Source organism: Toxorhynchites rutilus, chromosome 2 (assembly GCF_029784135.1).
Source record: "Toxorhynchites rutilus septentrionalis strain SRP chromosome 2, ASM2978413v1, whole genome shotgun sequence".
Classification (NCBI taxonomy): Eukaryota; Metazoa; Arthropoda; class Insecta; order Diptera; family Culicidae; genus Toxorhynchites; species Toxorhynchites rutilus.
Window position 1 is genome coordinate 170452469 of NC_073745.1, and position 25403 is coordinate 170477871.

A 25403-nucleotide genomic window follows, 5' to 3' on the forward strand; every position below is an offset into this window, starting at 1 on the left:
CGCAGGCCCTCCCGCTGCTTGGTCCGCTGGACGAATGAACTTGACAAATTCAGCTTATTGGCGATATCCCGGACCGAACTTCTCGGATCACGTCTAAACTGCTTAACTACGCGCTTGTGATCTTTTTTACTGACGGAGCATCCATTTTTACCGTTCTTCACCTTCCGGTCGATGGTTAGGTTCTCGAAGTATCGTTTTAGTACTCTGCTGACCGTGGATTGGACGATTCCCAGCATCTTACCGATGTCCCGATGTGACAACTCCGGATTCTCGAAATGAGTGCGCAGGATTAATTCACGACGCTCTTTTTCGTTCGACGACATTTTTCCAAATTTACGAAAAATTGACAGTGAAGCATGGCCAACGTGATCAATACACTCTCATCTGATTATAAGCGAAAGCTGAAGATATAATTCCTAAAAATTAAATTTCTACAGCGTTTTTTCCGTGATGCAATTTGATGTGACACACCCTTTATCAATTACCGGTCTGAACTCCTCCTCTTGGCCGACCTGAGCCTTTAAATCACCGATGACGATTTTGATGTCGTGTTTTGGGCATCATATTCACGCTCTAGCTGCGGGTAGAATTCTTCCCACACACAATCACCATCACAGCTCACAATCGTATATAATGCCAATCGACATACAGTGTCGGGCAAAACTACTGCTCAAGCAAAAAAAGAAAGTGACAAATCGTTGATGAAAAATAATCCAATCCAGTGCTCCAATCCATTTATAATAATTTATTTGCATTGTTAGAAAAATTTAAAACATCTGCACTTAAAACAATAGTCATTCATTAAAAAATACATTTTAAGCATACTTAACAACTATAATGACGCAACAAAAATTAAGCGCGGTTTTAAAATTCATGGTAAAAAAACAAAAACAAGAAAATTCATAGCTTGAAAAGCTTCTAGGGTTACGCACCCGGTTCGGCATGGATTTCACCAGCTTCTGGCTCGTGGTGACCGGGATGACGTACCAACAAGTTAGGATGCTATCCCACAGTTACTGCTTACTCATCGACTGCTCCGTGTACACCGATCTTTTTGCGATCTCTCATTGGTTCTCTATAGGGTTCAGGTCCGGTGACTGCGTTGATCAATCCATGACGTCGACTTTGTTATACTGGAACCACTTTTTGACGGTCTTGACGGTGTGCTTCGGATCGTAATCTTGCATGAACTGCCATTTCAGGGACATCACCCACTCGGCGTGTGGCAGCATATCATCCCTTAGGATTTGGGCGTGGAGGTACTGATCCATGATCTTATCCAACCCAACATAGGGAGCCATCCCCGTAACACGAGAATAATGTTCCCTCCTCCATGCTTGAATTTCTTCCTGGTATACTGTGGCATGTAAGCGTAAGCCTATTGGACGATGGATCTAAGTATTTCCGTCCGAGCCGATGAGGTTTACATTCGTCTTATCCGACCACAGTGGACGTATTAAACACGAAGTTTTGGATCGTCCCAAGTACACTGCGATTTCGCGTTGGTTGCTGCCTGCCTGCGAATGTCCATCCGCTGTGTTTCCGTGCAATTATGCGTGCGACCCATTTTTCGTTGACTGCAACTAGAATTCGAGAATTAAAACCTTACATACTTCTTGTTTACATGATAGATACTTACCAGGATCCGAAAACACAAAATACTACCGAGAAACAATCAATTTTCTACAAAAATCGATCGAAACAATACTATACTTTAGCTGTACTTTAGGGTGCCAATGAATGTATGGGATAAAATCGACCCTAAAATTTCAAAAAGTTACCCTATACAAATGTTCACCACCTCGAAAAAACACCCTGTGCCAAATTTCAGCTCAATCGGACCTAGCGGAGAGTGGCGCAAAGCGGTCAAAGTTTGAGTTTTTTGAAAATCGAAAAATCACCCAAGGTGGGAGTAAAAAAAATCGGCGTTTTCGAAATTTGTTTTTATGTCAAATGTCTTAAAATTGCATGAAACGTCGAGATCTAATGTCATCTCGAAAAATTTTTTTTGTCAAAAATCGGCACTCTGGGACTTTTTTTTCGGCATGTGAAACGAAAAGTATGGTTTAGGGTGTCAATAAAAACAGTTATCTCGATTTTTCATTCGGAACTTGGTACGAAATGTTGATTTGCACAATAATATACCCTATGTAAAATATTAGCTCATTCGGACGAGACGTTGAAATTTGAGTTTTTTGAAAACTGAAAAATCACCGGAAATCGGCGTTTTATAAAAAAAAGTTTGATGCCAAATGTCTTGAAATTGCATGACACGGAAAAACGTTCGTCTTACAAAAAAAAACATATTTTGACAAAAAAATATAGGAGGTTGTCTTTGAGATACGACCACATTTTTGACGTAGAACTACGATGTTATTTTGTTATTGAGGTCACATACAGTCTTCAGAAAACAAACGCAGCGCTGCGCTTGAGTTAAATTTTCATCAGCGCGCTCAAAGAAAACTCGTATTCTCTCTTTGTGCGAGGCGCACAAAATTCAAAAGCACGACAGCGCAAAATGTGCGCTAACAACCAAACATTTCATCTGTGTTTCGGAGCGTGCTCATTCGCCAGAGCGCATGTGTGCGCAAGGAGTGGGAGTTCGACTGGGTACAAAAATCGTGTTGCGCATCAGCACCGAATTGCATTCTGAAGACTGGTCACATATTTATAACTTCGGCTATTATTTTATAATACTGTGAAATTTTAGAAATAACTGTTTAGTAGAATGGTATGATCGCACTGAAATGTTTTTTTTTATCGTAGAACCGCTGAACAATACACTAGCTGATCGTATGTTGCAATTTGTTTCATGTCAATGCATTGAAAATTCACCTCGTTGATTTCCGGCCGAGGGGTAAGGGAGGAAAATGAAAGAAATGAGCGCCATTGTGGCAGCCATTTGTGGCTAGCTTCCACCTTCACCTTTAAGCTACTAAAGGGTGTGTCACATCAAATTGCATCACGGAAAAAACGCTGTAGAAAATTTAATTTTTAGGAATTATATCTTCAGCTTTCGCTTTAAAATCAGATAAGAGTGTATAGATCACGTTGGCCATGCTTCACTGTCATTTTTTCGTAAATTTGGAAAAATGTCGTCGAACGAAAAAGAGCGTCGTGAATTAATCCTGTGCACTCATTTCGAGAATCCGGAGTTGTCACATCGGGTCATTGGTAAGATGCTGGGAATCGTCCAATCCACGGTCAGCAGAGTACTAAAACGATACTTCGAGAACCTAACCATCGACCGGAAGGTGAAGAACGGCAAAAATGGATGCTCCGTCAGTGAAAAAGATCATAAGCGCGTAGTTAAGCAGTTTGGACGTGATCCGAGAAGTTCGGTCCGGGATAAGCTGAATTTGTCAAGTTCATTCGTCCAGCGGACCAAGCAAGGACATACAAGGTTCAGAAGGCTCCTAACCGCGACGAAAGGCAAAATATGGTGGGGAAGACGCGAGCCCGGAAGCTGTACACCGAAATACTGACGAAGCCGCATTGCCTGGTAATGGACGACGAAACCTACGTCAAAGCGGACTTTTGTCAGCTGCCGGGCCTGTTGTTCTTCTCCGCAGAGGACAAATTCAGCGTTCCGGAGGAGATTCGCAAGCAGAAACTATCCAAGTTTGCCAAAAAGTACATGGTGTGGCAAGCGATCTGCTCTTGCGGAAAGCGGAGCGCCCCCTTCGTGATGACCGGCACGGTAAACGGGCAGGTTTACCTTAAGGAGTGCCTACAGAAGCGCTTACTACCACTATTGAAGCAGCACGAAGGCCCGACCATCTTCTGGCCGGATCTCGCTTCGTACCACTATTCAAAGGACTCGTTGGAGTGGTACGAAGCCAATGGGGTCACCTTCGTGCCAAAGGAAATGAACCCGCCCAATGCGCTGGAGCTTCGCCCAATAGAGAAATATTGGGCGATTATGAAGCAGGCTTGGGCTCGAAGTATGAATAAAAAGAAAATGCCAAAAGTTGTTTAATAGTTTTTATTTTACTGTCTAAAATTTTCAAAAGGATCGGTCTACTGGGCGAATTTCTACAGCGTTTTTTCCGTGATGCAATTTGATGTGACACACCCTTTAGAATAAATACTTCGCATCATTTAGAACTATTTCCTAAAGAAACGCTTTTGTTAATATTACTGGCCTCGAATAAAGTTGCATTACTTTCTCATGCTCGAGATAAGCGCAGCTGTCATCCTTAGTGGAGAAAATTTTGCTACTAGCAAGCGAAACCAAATCACATACAAAATTCCAGAATGACATTTACTTTCTTGGTGACTAAATAAACGAAACAAACTCTTTCTGTTAATCTCAACAACCTCGAAAAGAGTAGCATTGCTTCATTATGATCAAGATTAGCGCAAATGCAATCTCCCCTATCTCTCCTCCTTGTTTTTATTCATCATCACGGCTGCATAATTTGCACCACCAAACAATTTTGCGCTCTTTTCAACAGAAGACCTTTCTGTTAATATTTTCGGTCTAGATTAGCGTACCTCTCATACTTTGTGGAGAGTTTTGCTACTGTCATGCGAAACCAAATCACCGACAAAATTCCAGAACATTTATTTTCTTGGTAAGCCGACGATAGCCTAGCTTGATAATTCCCCACACAATTGCGTAGCTCAAAACCTTAATACAATGGCATCAGTATGATGCAATGAATGCAATGCGAGACATCAGCGAGTAAGTAATTTGGTCGCGTCTACAGCTCAATTCGAAACGAAGACATTTGATGACGCAATTTTAACTACTTACACATCAGGGGATTGTAATTTATATCATACCACCTCGAGGTGAACATTTTTTTATGGGGTAACTTTTTGAAACTCGAGATAACTATTTTCATTGGTAGCCTACTGTACTTATCTGGCTTCGACCCTAAAGCAACAGAGGAGAGCAACTTGAACACAAACGAGACCGTTGACGTTCGAAAATTAGTTCCTAAAGGTAAAAATCTTGACGAACTTACTTTTGTTTCGTTCAAGGTCGGTGTTATATCGAGTTTGAAGGAAGTCGTACTTTCGCCTGCAACATGGCAAAAAAAATCACTTTCCGGAAGTTTGGTCTCCAAATTCGAAGCCCATTTCAATTTCGACGGTGAACATTTTCTTTCACTACACTGCCCGTACTTACCCGCACGCCCGAGAGATGACGAGAGTGTTACGAGAAATTCTGTTTACGTTCCAAATCATACACCGAATCGACTCGCTCTATTTTCATTCACGCCATGTTATCAAAATGTGCGTGGCCTTCGCACCAAACTCAGCGAACTTCACATGACTCTCTCTATTTGCGACTACGACATCGTTGTGTTTACTGAAACTTGGCTCAACGAACTACTATTGGATAGCGAGTTGACTGATGAATATGTGATATATCGTTGCGATCGTTCCCCTGCCACAAGCAGCTTTCGACGTGGTGGTGGAGTATTGATCAGACTTAAACGGCACTTGCGAAGCAATGTTGTGTGCGTCGATAATGCTAGTCAGCTAGAACAAATCGTTGTTCGTATTGTTGATGACAACAGAGATTCATTTGTATGTGCGATATACCTGCCTCCCAATACTTAACCGATGAATTATGAGTAATACAGTGCATGTATTCACCGATGAGAGATAGAGACAGGATGCTGGTGCTGGGTAATTATAATTTGCCACTGCTACACCGGAGCTTCGATGAGGATATCAGAAGTTTCATTCCTTCTAATGCATCATCTGAGCAGGAGACTATAGTTACAGAAAGTAAACCAACTGACGAATGACAATGGGAGAACATTAGACTTGGTTTTTATCAATGACAAAATCTGCCATTTTACGCGTAGTTGTCCCATGTTACTTTTCGACAATTTTCACTTTTCTTCATATAACGGTGTTTTTATGCCTAATCTTCTGGAAAAAGTTATTGTTTGTTCCCAGCTTTAAATAAACAACACCAAGCTCAATTGTCCCATGTTCATATTCTAGGCATAACTATCTCGCCATGTTTTTTTTTGTAGATTCTTGTAGATTTTGTAGATGCTCCTCCCTCCTCTCTTAGGAAGGGCTGCCATACAAATGAAACACAAATTTCGGCATTACACAATAATTAATCAAGCAAATGAAACCAAATTGGGCATATTGAAGTTTTAGGGTGCAATAAATGTTTTTACGATGGTTAGATACTCCTCCCCCCTCTCTTAGGGGGGCTGCCATACAAATGAAACTCAAATTTCTGCATTACTCTAGAATTAATCAAGCAAATGGAACCAAATTTTGCATGTGCAGGTTTTAGGCTGCAATAAATGATTCTATGGTGGTTAGATACTCCTCCCCCTCTATTAGGTGGGGCTGCCATAAAGATGAAACATAAATTTCTGCATAGCTCGAGAATTAATCAAGCAAATTAAACCAAATTTGACATTTGGAGGTTTCAGGATGCAATAAATGTTTCTACGGTGGTTAGACACTCCACCCCATCTCTGAGGGGGAGCTGCCATAAAAATGAAACACAAATTTCTGCATAACTCGAGATTTAATCAAGCAAATGGAACCAAATTAGGCATATGGAGGTTTTAGGGTACAATAAATGTTTCTATGGTGGTTAAACACTCCACCCCATCTCTAAGGGGGGGCTGCCATACAAATGAAACACAAATTACAGGGGGCACACAAACACAAGCTTCTGCATAACTCTAGAACTAATCAAGCACAATTTGGGATGTGAGGGTTTTTGTGTATGAGAAATGTTTCTATGATGGTATGACACCCATCTCTCCTCTGGAATGGAGAGGGGGTCCCATAAAAATATTACACATATTTCAACCAAAAATATTCCAACCAAACATGACAATTGAAAATTTTCGGAAAACTCTGAAGGAAAAAGGGAAAATTCGGAAAATTAAATTCCCATATGTTCTACAATTACATAGTGACAAATGCTGTTAGTCAATTTGATGTTTGCGCTAGCGAAATTGATCTTTGTTCGAAACTGGAAATGGATTTCAATGTGATGAAACGCACTCCTATATCTTCTTCTATCTATACCAATAAAAGTTTGAATCACGTTTAATTACACGATAGTTTACTGCTTATAAAAAAGCCGGTGTATTGCTAAACTGAAATGCTTAAATCTTCTGGTAGACAAATATGATAGGAAACTTTGATTGAGTTTTTCTCAGTTGCTGATTTTGGAACATGGGACAACTATGCATTGAACGGCAGTAATGTGCTGTGAAATTTTCGAACCACCCATGCCGTTAATGAACATAGATTGCCACCATAAGTCTTTCATTGTCAAGTTAACCGTTTCATTCCGCGTCGAGACCTTCGAGTAATCAGACGTATATTGTGTCACTCCGTTATAGTTATCGTTCTCGGTTACCGTTAGCTGGTGTATTTTCTGCCGTGTTGTATCCATACGCTTTGTTTATACAATTCGTTTGAGCCCAACAAAAAACAAAGTGTTATCAGCAGAAAGCTGGAGTGACGATTTATTTCGCCGTGTTTTGCCATTATCCCGCATTCGGATACTGTGCGACCGCCGACAGTGCGTGTGTGTGATACACAATTTCAATTGCGGCGAGCGTCGATCACGTGTTCAACCGATCGAGAAGTTTCCAGTTCATCTGCATTGGTGTGTGCGTTTAGTGTGGACCGGAGCGTGATTGTTTGTTTAGCTATCACAGCTGTGCCTGCGACCAATCGATTGAGGAGCAGTCGCTTTCTGATTAGCTGCACTGGTGTGCACTACCAAGTATTTTGTATAAATATTATTATCGTTATTATTATTTTATTAGGTTATAGAAATTATTATAAAATATTATTATAATTATCATCCGTATAAACTATGGAAGAGTGTGAGAGATCTCCAAATATGGAGATCTCTTACGATGAAAATATTGACTCCCCCTCGGTTGCACAAAAAGGGGCCGGGAAGTCGCTCAAGCGCGTTCCCTCACCGGAAGATAATTCTTCCGAAGAAGATTCAAGCCACACTAAAAAGCCTCCCTCTAAGAAATCCGCAAACCTCTCCTCTCAAACCCTTAACCTTCCCGCTTCCACTCAGCCGACGACTTCGCATTCCTCACCTGTTACTTCCGATCCCACTCAACCATCTACCTCGTCCCTCCCCTCTGTTTTATCCTCTTCTACTCAATCCTCGTCTTCGTCTGCCCCCTCAGTTGTCTCCGCTCCCCGTGTCAAGATATACCCAGAAGATGCACCTGGAATAGGCCCGTGGGTTGTTTTCTTCCGGCCCAAGCCACAAGGAAAAGCTTTGAATGTCATTCAGATCATGAAAGATCTGACAAAAAAATATTCCTTCATGGTCGAAATTTCCAAGGTTCGACCGAACAAACTGCGTGTTGTCGTGACTGATCGGAAGCAAGCTAACGAGATTGTTGCTGACAATCGGTTCATTTTAGAATATCACGTGTACGTACCATCCCATAACGTAGAAATTTCGGGGGTGATTACAGAAACGGGTCTGACGAGCGAATTCATAAAACAAGGAGATGGCAGATTCAAATAACTCCCTTTGACGAAAGTTAAAATTTTGGACTGCCATCAATTAGGAAAAGTGTCCCGGGAAGAGGGAAAAACAAAATTCACGCCGTCCGACTCGTTTCGAGTAACTTTTGCTGGTTCCGCCCTCCCTGACTACGTTATGGTGGACAAATTGAGGCTACAACTGCGACTCTTCGTGCCAAAGCCCATGACTTGCAACAAATGCAAGTCAGTTGGTCATACAGCAGATTATTGCGCCAACAAGGAGCGCTGTGCCACTTGCGGAGAGCAACATGTGGGGAAATCCTGCAATGCGACTGAGCAATAGTGTCCATATTGCGGGGGATCCCCACACGTGCTCTCAGCTTGTGAAACTTATAAGAGTCGCTGGGAGAAACAGAAGCGCTCTTTGAAGGAACGCTCAAAACGCACTTTTGCGGAAATTTTAAAGGGCGCTTCTCCACTGGCTCAACAACAACAACCATTACCTACAAACAATGCCTTCGATTCGCTGCCAGTTGACGAAATGGACGCGGATACAGGTAACGGGGGCACACCGTTTATTTTCAAAGGGAATCCCCGGCGCAAAAATGTGACCACTCCCAAAGTTCAAGAACAAGTCCCGCCGGTGATACCCCCTGTTAGCTTGCCTAAAAAATCGAGTGCAGCGGACAAGCAAAATCAGGTTCCTAATGGCTTCCGTGGGAATAGTTCACCTTCGAACGACCCAGCACTCGAGGGGACATCAAAAACCCCAACTGTCCCTATTTTTCCGTCCAGCTCAACTTCCCAATCGGGATTTATAAGGATGTCTGACCTTTTGGATCAAATCTTCAAGTGTTTTAATGTTTCCGACTCCATCAGAACCATTGTCATTTCAATGCTTCCAGTATTAAAGACAATTTTGCAACAATTGATGCAAACATGGCCCCTCCTTGCAATGATTATCTCTCTTGATGTCTAATTCAAATAGAGAGGTCGGAGATATCACTGTTTTACAGTGGAATTGTCGTAGTCTTATCCCTAAATTGGATACATTCAAATTTTTAATTCATAACTTCAATTGTGATGTTTTTGCTCTGTCCGAAACTTGGCTTTCTTCGCGAGATGATATCTCTTTCCACGATTTTAATATTATACGCTTGGACCGTGATGATAGATACGGAGGGGTGCTTTTGGGGATCAATAAGTGCCACTAATTTTTTAGAATTGACCTTCCACCCATTGGAGGGATCGAAGCTGTTGCTTGTCATGCAAACATCAGAGGCAAAGACCTCTGTATTGTCAGCTTGTATTGGCCTCCGAGAGCTGCGGTTAGCCGCAAACAACTTGATGACATGTGCTCACTCCTTCCTGAGCCACGATTGATCTTGGGAGACTTCAACTCTCACGGAACTGCCTGGGGGGAACAGTACGACGACAATCGTTCATCGATGATATATGACCTTTGTAACAGCTTCAATATGACCGTTTTGAACACTGGGGAAACAACACGTGTACCTAAACCTCCTGCTAACCCAAGTGCTCTTGACCTCTCGCTTTGCTCGAATTCACTATCGTTAGATTGCAAATGGAATGTAATCCAGAACCCCAACGGTAGTGATCACTTGCCAATCAAAATTTCCATCACCATTGGGTCGAATTCTTCTGAATCTATAAACATGGCATATGACCTCACAAGACACATTGACTGGAAAAAATATGCGGACGCGATTGCTCTAGCCATAAATTCCAGAGATGATTTACCTCCATTGGAGGAGTATAACTTCCTTTCTCGTTTGATCTATGACAGCGCGGTTCGCGCTCAAACGAAACCCATCCCAGGTTCCACTATTCGTCGAAGGCCTCCCAATCTATGGTGGGATAGCCAGTGTTCCAAGCTTTATGTAGAAAAATCGAATGCATTTAAAGCTTTTCGGAAACGTGGAACCCCTGAAAATTTTCAAACGTATTTAGCCCTTGAAGATCAATTTAAAAACTCATTCAAAGGGAAAAAACGTGCTTATTGGCGAAATTTCGTGGGAGGTTTGTCACGAGAAACGTCAATGAAAAAATTATGGAAAGTGGCTCGAAGCATGAGAAATCGCTCTTCAACGAATGAAAGCGAAGAATATTCACATCGATGGATTTTTAATTTTGCACGGAAGGTTTGTCCTGATTCCGCTCCTGTGCAAAAAATTGTTCGAGATATACCACAAGGTAGGTGCGATCTTGATTCCGAGTTTTCGATGGTAGAATTCTCTCTTGCTCTGCTTTCATGTAACAATTCTGCTCCGGGATCGGATAGAATTAAGTTCAACTTGCTGAAAAACCTCCCTGATGTGGCGAAACATCGCTTGTTGAATTTATTCAATCGGTTTCTGGAGAATAATATTGTTCCAGATGATTGGGGACAAGTACGAGTTATAGCTATTCAAAAACCCGGAAAACCCGCGTCCGACTTCAATTCGTACCGCCCAATAGCAATGCTGTCTTGTATACGGAAATTGTTGGAGAAAATGATCTTGTTTCGCCTTGATCGATGGGTTGAAACGAATGGCCTACTCTCAGATACACAATATGGGTTCCGCAGGGGCAAGGGGACGAATGATTGTCTTGGGTTGCTTTCTTCAGAAATTCAAATGGCTTACGCTGAAAAAAAAAAAACAAATGGCTTCAGTATTCTTGGACATAAAGGGGGCCTTCGATTCTGTTTCAATAGAGGTTTTGTCGGACAAATTACACTCTCGGGGTCTGCCGCCTCTATTGAATAATATGTTATATAACTTGCTTTGTGAGAAACATTTGAACTTTTCTCACGGAGGTACGGCAGTAAGTCGGGTCTCTTACATGGGCCTACCCCAGGGCTCATGTTTAAGCCCCCTTTTGTACAACTTCTATGTAAGCGACATCGACAATTGCCTTACACAAAATTGCAGCCTAAGACAATTTGCAGATGATGGAGTGGTGTCTGTCGTAGGATCAAACGAATCCGACCTGCAAGGACCCTTACAAGATACTTTGAACAATTTTTCAACCTGGGCCATTGGGCTAGGGATCGAATTCTCCACGGAGAAAACAGAGATGGAGGTTTTTTCTAGGAAGCATAGACCAGCAAAACCAAAGCTTCAACTTTTGGGTAAACCGATCACTCATGCTATGTCATTCAAGTATCTTGGGGTCTGGTTCGACTCCAAATGTACTTGGGGGGCCCATATTTGGTATCTGAGTAAAAAATGTCAACAAAGAATAAACTTTCTCCGTACAATTACCGGCACCTGGTGGGGAGACCATCCCGAAGATCTTATTATGTTGTATCGAACAACTATTCTCTCAGTGATGGAGTATGGCAGTTTCTGTTTTCAATCAGCTGCCAAAACACACCTCATTAAACTCGAGCGAATTCAGTATCTTTGTCTCCGTATTGCGTTGGGATGTATGCCCTCAACGCATACCATGAGTCTCGAGGTTTTGGCAGGCGTACTCCCACTAAAAGATCGCTTCAATTTATTATCTCTTCGGTTCCTCATTCGGTGTAAGGTTATGAATCCATTGGTGATCGGAAATTTTGAGCAATTGATCGAGCTAAATTTTCATTCTGGATTCATGAGTTCATATCATGAATTCACCTCTATGCAGGTTGTTCCTTCTTCGTATATTCCCAACCGTGTTTGTTTTCCTGACTACATCAATTCCTCTGTACATTTCGATCTGTTCATGAAGGAGAAAATCCATGAAAATCCAGATTATCTTAGATTGGGGTTCGTTCCTACGATCTTCAATGCAAAGTATGGGCGTATTAATTGTGATAATATGTACTTTACTGATGGGTACTCTATGAATGAGTCCACAGGATTTGGAGTGTTCAACGTATTTTTTAGCACCTCACACAGTCTTCAGAATCCTTGCTCGGTATATATTGCTGAATTGGCAGCGATATACTGGGCGCTGGACAGCGTCGCCTCACGACCTGTTGAACACTATTACATTGTAACGGATAGTCTTAGCTCTGTCGAAGCTATCCGTTCAGTGAGGCCGGAAAAGCACTCGCCGTACTTCCTTGAGAGAATACGAGAAATTTTGAGTGCTTTATCCAGACGCTGGTATGTCATTACCTTTGTCTGGGTCTCTTCACATTGCTCAATTCCGGGTAATGAGAGGACTGACTCATTGGCAAAGGTAGGTGCAATTGAAGGCGACATTTATCAGCGTCAAATCACCTTCAATGAATTTTATTCTTCAGTCCGCAAAAATACCATCGCTAACTGGCAACGCAAGTGGAATGAAGATGAATTGGGCCGGTGGTTTCACTCGATTATCCCTAAGGTTAGCCTCAAACCGTGGTTCAAAAGTCTGGACTTGAGTCGGGACTTTATTCGCACCTTCTCCCGACTCATGTCCAATCACTGTTCGTTAGATGTACTACTCTTCCGTTTCAATCTTGCCAGCAGCAATCTCTGCGTTTGTGGCCAAGGTTATCACGACATCGAGCACATTGTTTGGTCGTGCGAGGTGTATCTGGTCGCCAGATCGAATTTAGAAAACTCCCTTCGGGCCCGAGGAAGACCGCCCAATGTGCCGGTGAGAGATGTGTTGGCTCGGTTAGACCTTGATTACATGTCCCATATATATGTTTTCCTTAAAGCTATAGATCTTCGTGTGTGATTGTCCCTACATCCTTATACCCTCCTTTCCTTCCTTCGCGGGTAATTCGTCCCCTTGCTATAAATAGTAGAATAAGTTGAAATGTAAATACACTATAGATATACGAATAGATTTAAGAAATGAGTGTTCATCAACATTGTTACAGTTTCCTTATATCCCATCCTTCTCCTAAAAATATGTCACCCTTCTAAACTCGAGTAGACCGCGAGTAATCGGTAATCGGTAATCGGCACCTTACTAACCGTAGATGTAAGAAAAATTGTTTATTTATTGTTTAAAATTGTTTAAAATTGTATATATATATATAGTTTTAAATCATATTTAAGAATTCGGCTCCTTTAAACTTAAGTAACTGAGCCTGTAAAAATAAACGAATTAATAAAAAAAAAAGTTAACCGTTTTGAATATGACGCGTGTCGATAGACATGAGGAACAATATTACGACTTCAGGCAATGTAACTTCGTTGATTTGAACGCTAAAATTTCGTCGATTGATTGGAGCGAAATTCTCACAGTGGGCACAATAGATGAAGCTGTAAGCCGCCCATATTCCGTTTTGCCTGCTAAGATTGGGTCGATGAAATGTCAACAATCGACCTCATATGCTGCTACCTTGCAATCGATTTATCGACCTTCAATATGCATTCATCGAACAACTTCGCGCTCGGAATAGAAAAACTCGTTCCACGTTACGGCGATTGTTTTTTGTCCTAACTTTATTTTTCCGCGATTTCTGAGGCACTGAAACTTATTTTTTGAACGACCCTCGTATTTTTCCGTACCTGAGAGGAAACGTAGACGTAGACCAACGAATATTGCTACAACATAAACGTAAACGAATCTTGCTACAACGGGTGATATGTTTTGTACGTGATATGTTTGAATTATAAACACCGTGTTCGTGTATGATGTGTAGAGGCGAATGAACTGAAAAGTTTAAAGCCTCTTTAATTCAACATCATCATCATCATGATGTGAGAAACGCGTGTCATCTGTATATGGTATCACACGAAAAGTTCGAAAATTGATACGAGCAGCTGACGAATAATTTTCATGCATTAGAGTTTATCAAAAAAAAAACCTACAAAATGACATCTTTCCCTATTTGCATGTTTATTATAGTGATAATAATTTCTATGCTTAGAAATGTCCTACTTTTTGCGACCAAATTATAACTGAAACATGCTTTAGGATACTAATTTGAAACGGAAAAGTATATTTTCATTCATAATTTCTCTTTGGGATACATGTTTATTTCAATTGAAATGCCATCACAATTTTCGCACACGCACGAAGTTCAACGCTGTCAACGCGAAATGTTCCCCTTGTCTCTATCGCGATAACGTTTATTATCCTGTCGCTGCGAGAGCTCACTCTCTCAACATTTAGACATGCATTTCAGAATGGGGGAGATCGGTTGGTGTTAGTTAATATGACGGGCAATCGACTATCGCGTCGTTCGAAAAGAAGAACCATTCAAAATTCCATAAGCAGAATCATTGCCATGATTATATGTAATTGATTAAATACATTTTCTCGTTGTTGTTCTAGGAACTCGCAGATACAGTAAATCATTCATATTTAATTGTAGAATAACTACTATAATAATTCTGATCAAACGTGTTTATTACAGATAACAAATTATAAAAAAAAAAATACTGTGGAGTGAATTTATTTTATTATAGTGATAATAAAATAGATTCACTTATATATCTATGGTATAGTTTACAACAATATATAATATATAATACATTGTTTGCAGTTTTTTTGGTTACTTCCCAGTTTTGGATACCGCATATGAAACGAACTTCTCTCTTTTTACTGAAAATTTCTCCTTTCTCGCGTAACTTATCTCCCCCAAAAACTAGGACTCTTTTCACAAATACATTTTTGTATTGGTTTTGAGTTTCCTTCAGTCGATAAAAACCTTCAGATTGTAGCAATTATTCTATAATACCACCATTTCAATTGAACTATTTTCTCGTGTTTTAAACTGAACATTATTGGAGGTGGAGAACATTGTGTATATTATGCGATTAAAAATGTGCATATCGTGTTTATCGTTATATGTTTAGGGCATCGGCAAACTTTATCACTATACTCAATGTAGGGAATCGTAATATCGTAATTTTTCGGACAGGCCCAAATACAACCGTGGAAAATGTCGCTGTGATCATAGCCGGTGTATTAATTAGTTGTGAAGGCTTTACATGTTCGTGAGAAATCGTGTTTATCATAGTTAATTGTGGATATTACATATAAAACCATATTCTTGAGTTTTTAAATTTTCGACAGATCCAATCAGAACATCACATTTTTCGTGATAATTTGGTGACAATATGAATCTTATAACAACAAAAAAATTGAATTTTCCAAACCAGATCGTTGTACAATCATACAAATAAATGAAAACTATCTCAATGCTGAACATCAAATCTTTCGTACGGTTTGGGCTACACCTTTAATCAAATGAAAATCAAAGTTTCTAATGCCAGTTGTCATAACTAAACATAACTGATTTTTGTGCGTTCGGTTTTTCTTGAGGATATCAAAATATGTTGGTTAAAAAGGTTTTGATAATAAACTAAAAATTTACTTTCATTTATAATAGAGATATCTTCAAATGTTTGACATTAAATGTGTTACTTCTTTTACTCGTTTTTTTATATTTCATGCGTTCCCCTATTCAGCAATTATAAAGTTTTCGAAGGATTGTGTATGATAAACTGGCCTTGAGAAAAAAAACATATATTATATCATTACAATTAATGTGAAATCTAACAATGGCACAACATGTTGGTAAGGACTCAGGTCCAACAATCCTTGAGAAAACACACGAGTTAGCAGCACAGGCAGCACTACGAGCTAATGAATTGAGGAAGAACATGTCTTCACAAGTATTAGATCTTGTTAAAGTTCCCGAATTGCCAGCGAGAACGACTGACATCTTGAAAGCACCTGAAATTCCACCTAAACGTATGCTTCTTAAAAAAATAGACCACGATACTTGTGTAGAAAATGAAAACATATCGCAATTACAACGTTGTCAAAATGCTCCTCCGGTACCCTTGAAGAAAAATACTTCTGCTATGGCTCCTCGATACACTGGAAAGATCACAAGTTCGCCCATTGTCTCACGATCAACGCCATATCAAAATAAGCAAGTAAAAGATAAAACGCTTGACAATCAGCATCCGACATCTTTTGTGAGTGAAAAACAATCAAATCTGACAGGAGAAATGAAATCAAAATCATCATCGCCTGTTGATGAATATGGATCTGAAGACGCATTGAGGGGCATTGAAAGCGGTTTACGAAATATGGAACGAGCTATGCAGGAACAAATGAATCTTCGTTTATTCGAAGCGTCTACAGCTGTTAATAGTCAAAACCGCCAGGTTCAAATCATGGATGTTAAAGCCAATACGAGAGGATTAGGTTCTGTTACATCTTTGGCTGAAACTCAAAATATACGTGGGTTGGAAAACAGAGGACATCTTAGTGAACAGCTACATAACCAGAACATCAGGGGATCTGGTCTTGAACGAGTAGTCAGCATGGATCAAATGTGTTTGGATAATATCACTGATAATATACGATCGATGGAACTAACTTCAAATTTTTGCACAATGTTAGACAATTCACACAAATCGAATGCAATGAAGGATAATTTTCATCGATCTGCTGAAAACCATTTCCGTTCGCTGGATCGACATTTACCATTGGAAATACAGTATAGTAGACAACGATCACAAGAGATGGAATATATTCGTCAACAGTTGCTACCAGTTATTGCGCGCAACAATGAAAACGCTCCCAATCGCCAAGGGGGTTTATCTAGAGAAGATTTGAGATTGAGGCGTCGTTCGTCACACGATGAAATGCAATATGCACAGCAGAACAATCTGGGTTTGTATATCCGTTCAGCAAAACTGTTTTGAATGAGATTGTATATGTAGTATTATCATTTGTCGAACAGAATGTCCCTCCTGAATTTAGATTATGACACTGGAAGTCGAACTTTGCTAAATGTGTAATAATACTATTTCATAGCACTTTTCTCACATATGTTTTGTAATTTTTTGTTGGATAGTTATATTTTGTTTTTGTTTTTTCGTATTATATGAAGCAAATGTAGTAGTTCGAGTGGGATTTATGATTTATTTGTTATGTATATTACAAAATTTTAAACTAAAGAGAATTTTGTTTCTATTTTCAGTACAAATATAATATAAACATGATAATATGATTGTTCTGGGTAAATCCTATCGTCGTCGTCTTATCTTATATAGAATTTTTGTTTCTTCTAGTTTCTCGAATGCGCGAGCAATGGGATGATACAACGCAGTCAGTATTACAACGCAAGTCACAACTGACTGCAATGCTGGGTGATTCTCAGAGGTATATTGGAATCGTATATTATTGTCTATATATTGCATTCCCTAAATTTACCTAGATACGAGGCAAAAAGGCTGGAAATCGAGACGTGGCTAGCTCGTATGGAAACCCGATCCGAATGCATGGGAATAGTAGCTGCTACTGCAGATATCTTAGAAATTCAACAAAAAGAGCAGAAATCATTCCATGCTGAACTTCATCAATATAAACATCACATTGAATTATTCAATCAGCTAACACAGAAGTTGATTGCAGTATATCCGTCAGATGATACATCTCGTATAAAACGGATGACAGAATCTGTCAATTTGAGGTAATTGTTTCCAATTGCATCATATTTTTTCCTTGTTTTTTTTTTATGAAGATTTCTCCAGCTTCTACTGGTAGAGCTATCATTGAACATATCGTACAGAATACAATAATGTCGAAGTTTCTCTGCATTGTAGAAAGCATGTTTTGTATCAGTGCGGTTCTGCATCATTATAGCAGACGGTGTCATTTGTTCTCAAATTCAAAGTAATTCGCGATGACAGTGGTACGGACCATAATTTGGGTCCCAACTCGATAGTATAAGCTCTATCATATTAGAAGGCACGAAGCCAGTTTTGAAATGTTAAGATTTGAATGAAAATTTCTACATCATGCTATTCAATTACTTGAAACACGTATTCCTAACTTTTATTCAACCATGCTATCATGATACATTTCCTCAAAAACAATTTTCGTATGAGATTGTTTAACAAATTCAAATGCACTGCATAAATTGGGCCTGACTTGCACTGATCCGGCTCTGAACACGATCCCCATGAAGGACCGTGTCAAACCTTGCATGGCCTCACTGCTTGCATAAAAAACCATAGGATCATTTATAGCGACTAGATACAACGAGCGAAGATAGCGGCCCGGAGTTGGGACCCAAACACGTAGGGACATCAAACAAAATCAAACACAATACAAGGAACTGAGAACGGGAAAGAAGAAGCGAGTATTTTTGCAAGAAGGGGTCAGCTAATGTGGTCACCAGTGTTGACACCGATGCCCACCTACAGTAAATCCCAGCCGGAGCAGACAGCACAACAAGAAAAAACAAAGGTGAGTGAGGCGAAGTAAGAAAGTGAGGAACTCTACGAGTACATCAAGAGCCGTCGTAATGTACATGCTGTCATAAGGACACTCACCATAAAAATTAAGTCCGCACTCGCAGCAGCCGAACGCGAGCAACATATATGGAGGGCAAGAGCTGAAACGACAGAAAATTCTCTGAAAGGGACTAGGGAGAACATCCCAAAAGATCCCGCAAGAACACCGACCGAAGACTCCACTCCTTTGACTACTACCAAAAGGAGGAGGAAAACACCTGAATAAAAAAATGCGACAAAAAACATAAAGATGGCCGCATAAATGTTAACGATGAAGAACACCCTATCGATGAAGACTTGAACGAATGACAACAGGTAGAGCCGAAAAAAACAAAGAAAAATACTCCGAAGCTCTGGAAAGGAAGGCAGTAACCAGACGCTCTGATCATAAGCAAAGCTGGTGAATTATCACATGCTGACATTTTGCGGAAGGTGAAAGGTAAACCGTCTCTAAAAAACCTCGAAGACAGTGTGGCAAAAGTGAGGCGCACCCAGAACGGCGAAATGTTGTTCGAGCTAAAAAAAGGATCCGGCTATTCAAAGTTCGGTGTTTAAAGACCCAGTTGAAAAATCGCTAGGTGAGACGGCAAAAGTGAGGGCTTTGTCACAGGAAGCGGTGGTCGAGTGCAGAAATATGGATGAGATCACACCAGAAGATGAACTGAAAGAAGCACAGTCCAGCTGGGTGTCATTGACTATACGGATGAAGAAGGCGTATGGTAACACGCAAAGAGCGTGTTACCATACTATACGGATACGGGTACCAAGAAACATCGCCAGCTACTAAAGCAATCTGTAGCAAAAACTAAGTGCGACGTTGCTATTATCTCGGAGCCATATCGAGTTCCCCCAACAATCGAAATTGAGTAGCTGACAAAGCTGGGATGGCTGCTATAACAGTTACGGGAAATTTTCCTATACAAGAAGTGGTATCCAGTGACAAGGAAGGGTTCGTAATAGCCCGCATCAACGATATCTTCATATGCAGTTGCTATGCTCCTCCGAGATGGACAATCGGACAATTTGAGGAAATGCTCGACACATTAACGGACAAAGTCACAGCGCAAAGCCCTATTGTTATCAGTGGCGACTTCAACGCCTGGGCAGTAGAGTGAGGGAGCTGACTAACCAGAGACAAAGACAAAGACCGGCGCGAGTATGTGTCGATAACAGTCGCATATTAAGTCACTTCAAAAGTTTTGTTATGGGGGTCTCCGTAGCCACATTGGTTGCGCGTTCGCTTAGTAAGCGATCGATCGTGAGTTCAAAACTCAGGACCCTCATTGACCATCTTTGTGTTGTTACAGAATAGCTTCGTCCACGCAACAATCATCAGCGATGGAGATCGATCCATGGTCGAAATAAGATCGATTCATTCATATAACTGCTTTGCTCTGCAAGACACATCGGGCTGCTGTTCTATAAATAACTCAACAATGATCAATCAACTGTCTCCGCTGTCCGGTGGTCCAACTGGATAATGGAAGAACAGACAGAATACTCTTACGCCTAAATGGCTACTGTGTGAATGTACCATATGTAATGGTATAGAAGGAATACTGGCGAACGGCAACTGTGTAATGTGCTAATTATAGATATGATAACCATGTGACATGTACACGATTAAAATTCGGCTCTGTTACAGCTGAAATGCTAATGAGCCTTAAATAAATAAATGGGATAAAAAAAATGTTGTTCAACCGTTCATAAATCATCGTTAACCATTCCATCGTGATACGTAGTGTTCGAATTTTACACGTTTGTGTTATCCAGTTCGTACGATATTTACCTGGCTGTTTTTTGTTTGCATCAGCTGATTGTGAATTGTATACTGCTATTGTGTTGCTAGATAGCAATCAACAGTCGAGGCCCATCGACCTAAACACACACGCATCCAGTCAGTGTTGTTTTTCTCCGTTTCTTTTTTGACACACTATGAGCATTCAACGTACTCCGCCTGCCGCTGAAACCAACAAAAACACACTATTAACAAACAAGCGACTGCGAACGGATGACAATGACTGTCTTAAGACAATTTCGGTAGAACACGATAGCAATGTCCAGCCGACTACGATGGAAGATATGTTACGGACGATGATGCAGCAGTTCACTGAAACGAAAATGCTTATCGATACAGTACGAACTGAAATAATAAACATAAACAGTAAAATTGACTCCGTTAAAACAGAACTTAAGAATGAAATTAAATCGGTAAAAGAAGAATTTGCAGCGAAATTCCAACACTACGACACTGAACTGGATTTGCTGAATTCGAGGGTGGAGAATATGTTCCAGACAGTCGGTGTCATGAAAAACCGCAACGAACTCATTATAAGCGGCATCCCATACAAAAAAGGCGAAAATTTACACTCGACGCTCATGGGAATGGGAAAACACTTAGCAGTAACCGACACGACCACACTGATGGTGCAAACTAGGCGCATGAATTCTGGCAGAAATTCCAAGGCAGCAATTTTACACCAAGGCAGCAATCGTCTATGTGAAGGTTGCAGCCGGCGGACCACCCATAGCCATTCGGTCTGAGAATGAACTGGATAATTGTTTGTAACTCTGTGTTTTCCCGTACACTTTTGAAGCAATGTTTAGATGTAGTAGTTATTTTACTGTGAATTGATTTCAATATTGTATGTTAAAAATATTTGTTTTTCGCTCCTCCCTAATTATGCAGCCCTCGAAAAATTGCTTCCCTTACTACACATAATGCTAACGTGACATAACCTCACCTCCACGAACATTCCGGAGGCGGTGCTGAATACTGCTCTACTATCTGGGAAGCTGAATATTTGTCATGGAAATTCCCAAAGTCTTTGTGCGCGTAATTGTAGTAAGCTTGAGAGGTTCGAAATATCTTGCTGAATTCGAGAGTCGAAATTGCGTATTTCACGGAATCTTGGTTAAATTATAAGATTAGCGATCGTAGTATCAGTGTCTCTGGTTACACCGTCATGAGGAATAGGAGAACATATAAGCGTGGCAGAGGCATCACTGTTTACCATAGGGATCATCTAAAATGTTCTAGAGTTTTCGGCACGATGCTTACTGAGGATTCGACGGACAAAACTGAATGTCTAGCGTTGGAACTCCGAGTAGAAGGTACCAAGATCTTGCTAATGGTCATCTACAATCCTCCGGAAAACGACTGTTCGTCTTTCTTGGCGGAGAAGTTGGCCGATTTGGCCGTATTCTATGAAAACATTTTTCTAATGGGAGACTTTAATACGGATCTGATGCGTCCTAATAACAAATGAACGATTTTTGAATCAACGCTCCGTACCTTTTCACTGTCATCCGTTATCGACGAACCAACATTCTTTCATGGTGGAGGGTGCTCGCAGCTTGATCTCTTTCCAACCAACAACAACGCAAAGGTTTTGCGATTTGGACAGATCAGCTTTCCAGGGCTGAATTTGACGTCCGGCGGCCTTCCACTCCGCGTACTTATCGAGACTACGTAAATTTTAATGTGCATGTTTTGGAACACGAAATTCTGTCTATTCCCTGAACCTATTACGATTCAATGGAATTCTTCAACGCTCACCTCAAAAGAGTACACGATGTGTATGCCTCTTCGAGTCAGTTTCTGTCGTCGACGGTACAATCCGTGGTTTTCTGATAGTGTACATCAGTTCCTGCTTGAACGTGACTTGGCATACAAAGATTGGTTGCAAGCACCTTCACATTTGAATGACGTCAAGCGGCAGAGGTACAAGATGTCGAGAAATCGTGCCAACATGAAAATTACTCAAGCTAAACGGTAGGACCTAAATCGTTTTTTAGACAGCAGAATACCGTCGTAAACCTTATGGCAGCGGGTAAGGAGTCTTGGAGTAGGCAAGGCCAAACAGTCGCGGCCTTATGCGTTCGATCCAGATGATATAAATCGTACATTCGCTGCAACCTATCGAGAAGCAACACCTTTGAGACTAGCACCAATATCGTTGTACGGATTTTCTTCGACCTGTGCGCTACTGGGAAGTCGAAACCGCCATTTGGGATATTAAGTCGACACGTGGGAATGGACGGTTTGCCAATTATTTAATATGTTTATCAAGAGTTCCACTTTCCCTGATCCCTGGAAACACGCGAAGGTTTTGCCACTGAAGAAAAAAGCGCATTTGAACGACATCTCCAATCCACGACCTATTAGCATACTATGCTCGTTGTCAATGGCGTTCGAGAAGCTTCTCACACACCAAATGACCAATTACATAGATGAAAATGACTTACTGACTGACTGTCAGGCCGGTTTTCGTAAAGGACAAAGCATCAAAACTGCAGTTCTACGAGTGTACGACGATTCAGGAACCATTGCGACGACCTAAAAACCAAAATTATCAATACGCCGCGCCTGAATGATTCATAGTTTATTTTTATGCAGGGGAAAAAAGATTAGGTCGGAGCGATCCCGAATAAATAAATTAGTCTGTTGACTTTACGATCGTATGAGTCTTAAGTTTTCAGATAGGGACACATTTGCGATAAGGTCAGCACGATCCCGAACAAATAAAGTAATCTGTTGCTTTTACGATCGTATGACTCACAGTTTATTTTTAAGTAAAGATAGGGCCTAGGTTAAGGAAAGCTTATCTCGAATCCCTTTTGGCTTGATTATACCTCAAAGAGGAGGTAATAGATGCAAGAAAAACTTGTATATAATTTCTAAGATAGAAAATAAAGGAGTGGGTATCTAAACACAGTGAAGAACGGTCGTGTTTTCCGTTAATAAATTGAAAGAAAAAGCCTTAGACCGCTCGGGCGTTCGCACCATCGTCGATAAAAAAGGTGCTGGTATACTATTACTGCTCGACTTTTCTAAGACTTTTGATACTATTCCACATAGTAAATTGCTTAACAAATTAATTTTACATTTTAACTTCTCTTCTACTGCTGTAAAACTGGTGAAATCATACCTTCGTGGAAGAAGACAGACAGTTTTCTGTGGTGATCGTTGTTCAAGTAGTGTCGAAGTGTCGTCAGGAGTTCCTCAGGGCTCAGTTCTCGGTCCCTTCTGCTGCCATATCAACGAACCAACGGTGCTTACATACTGTTCCATCCAGATTTATGCTGACGATGTACAATTATACGTTGGTAGACTTGGTCCATGTTCCCGTGATTTGATCAGGATGATGAATGCTGATCTTGAACGAGTTTCGAATTGGTCGCAACTGAATGAACTCAAAGTGAATCCAGCGAAGAGCAAAAAGCTTTTCATAACAAGTCGACGTCGCAGAGCTGGAGATTCTGGAGCTCTCCAGAGCTCCAGTTATTCTGTAACAACACAAAGATGGTCAATGAGGCCCTGAGTTTTGAACTCACGATCGATCGCTTACTAAGCGAACGCGCAACCAATGTGGCTACGGAGACTCTCTTTAGTTAGAAGTTGTGTTACCGTATTCAAAATTATCTATCCAGGTTCAAACTATCTCTCTGAAAAGTTGTAACCATTCAGTAGCTCTCGAGTAAGATACTACATCGTACCGCAACATAACTCCTCTCACTACAGTAGTACCTTCTTCGTTCGTGCAATTACTTTGTGGAATCAGCTTCCAACTAACATTAAAACTATACAATCAGCTGCAAAATTCTATCGTGAATGTATGGAATGGATAGGCAGAAGGAATTAGGCAGAATGGAACGGGCATCTATGATATGTTTAGTTGTTTAATTGTTTATATGTATATTTAATTGTAATGTGGTTAGAACAACATAGACACCGATTGTAGAAATTTACAAGATAAAAAATCGTACTCTACGAGTCTGGCAATGAATAAATGAATGAGTAAACGAGAACTAGGTTATGCGGAATGTACGTACCTGCATGCTCATGCTGTTTATTTCTAATCTAGGAAACATCGGACGATCGTGTAGATGCTAAGGATGGCCAACTTTTGGATGTCGGTCAATTTCTTCTTGATGTAAAACACCTTCAGCGCTTCCAGATGCGCCTTCGCGACAGTTTCAGTTCCAGAGAGAACGACTGGAACAATTATTGAGACCTCCCTTAGCCTCCATAGTGGGTCTCCAGATTTTGGCCCAGCAGAATAGCGGCATCGATGATGGTGACTTTTAGATAAAGATTATTTATTTATTTAACTGGCTTTCCGTCTTATGACAAGGCCTGATGAACAATATTCCTTCAATTTACTCGGATGTGGGCTGCCGGTACTCGCCGCCAGATTTCGATCCACCTGGTCTAACCCGTGACCAGAAAAAATCGCTGCAGTAAACAACTGCAACAGAAACAACCACTTACAAAAAGTGTAGTAGGCTAGAAATATTGTGGCGCGGAAAAAACATCATGTGTATGAATGCCTCACATTTCTATCATAAATTTATTCTCTCGTTTTCGTTTTTCGAAATTTATTCTGAAAACAGTGTAATGGGGACTTCGTCTCCATTCAGTGAGGATAAAGAATCGAGGCGGCCCAAGCCGCCAAGATGACGCGATCCGAGTCCACCGCCGACTCGCCGTCGGAAGCGGCGGTGTCTCGCACGCAAACCTACACGGTTCCACTGATTGCCCGGTTAGTTTGAAACATAGGATACGATCCTTCAGCAATGTCGGACAGCATACATTTGTCCGGGCGTTACGTTTGTCCGGGGCGATACGTTTGCCCGGTTAATTTTTGTTTTGAAATATAATACCGAGCCACAATGTTTCAATGTCTCCTGCGCTTTATTCCGGGAACCGGTCTAACCATCTAGCTCGCTGTG

At 40.8% G+C, this 25403-nt stretch overlaps 1 protein-coding gene and 1 long non-coding RNA gene across 9 annotated transcripts in view; one reads left to right on the top strand and one right to left on the bottom strand.

Annotated features, from left to right (window-relative positions):
- The window catches only part of LOC129769390 (dystrophin, isoforms A/C/F/G/H), a 388267-nt gene that overhangs the window by 108497 nt on the left and 254367 nt on the right, over positions 1 to 25403 (top strand). For all 8 annotated transcript variants that reach the window (XM_055771638.1, XM_055771636.1, XM_055771635.1 and 5 more), the window contains 2 exons: positions 17442 to 17532; positions 17588 to 17842. In XM_055771638.1, the coding sequence (XP_055627613.1) occupies positions 17442 to 17532; positions 17588 to 17842 (346 nt within the window). The remainder of the gene's footprint in view (positions 1 to 17441; positions 17533 to 17587; positions 17843 to 25403) is intronic.
- Positions 740 to 24478, bottom strand: LOC129769391 (uncharacterized). The gene is made up of 3 exons (XR_008741868.1): positions 23600 to 24478; positions 5557 to 20631; positions 740 to 5493 (listed from the first exon to the last, which is right to left on the bottom strand). It is a non-coding gene; the product is annotated as an uncharacterized LOC129769391 (long non-coding RNA).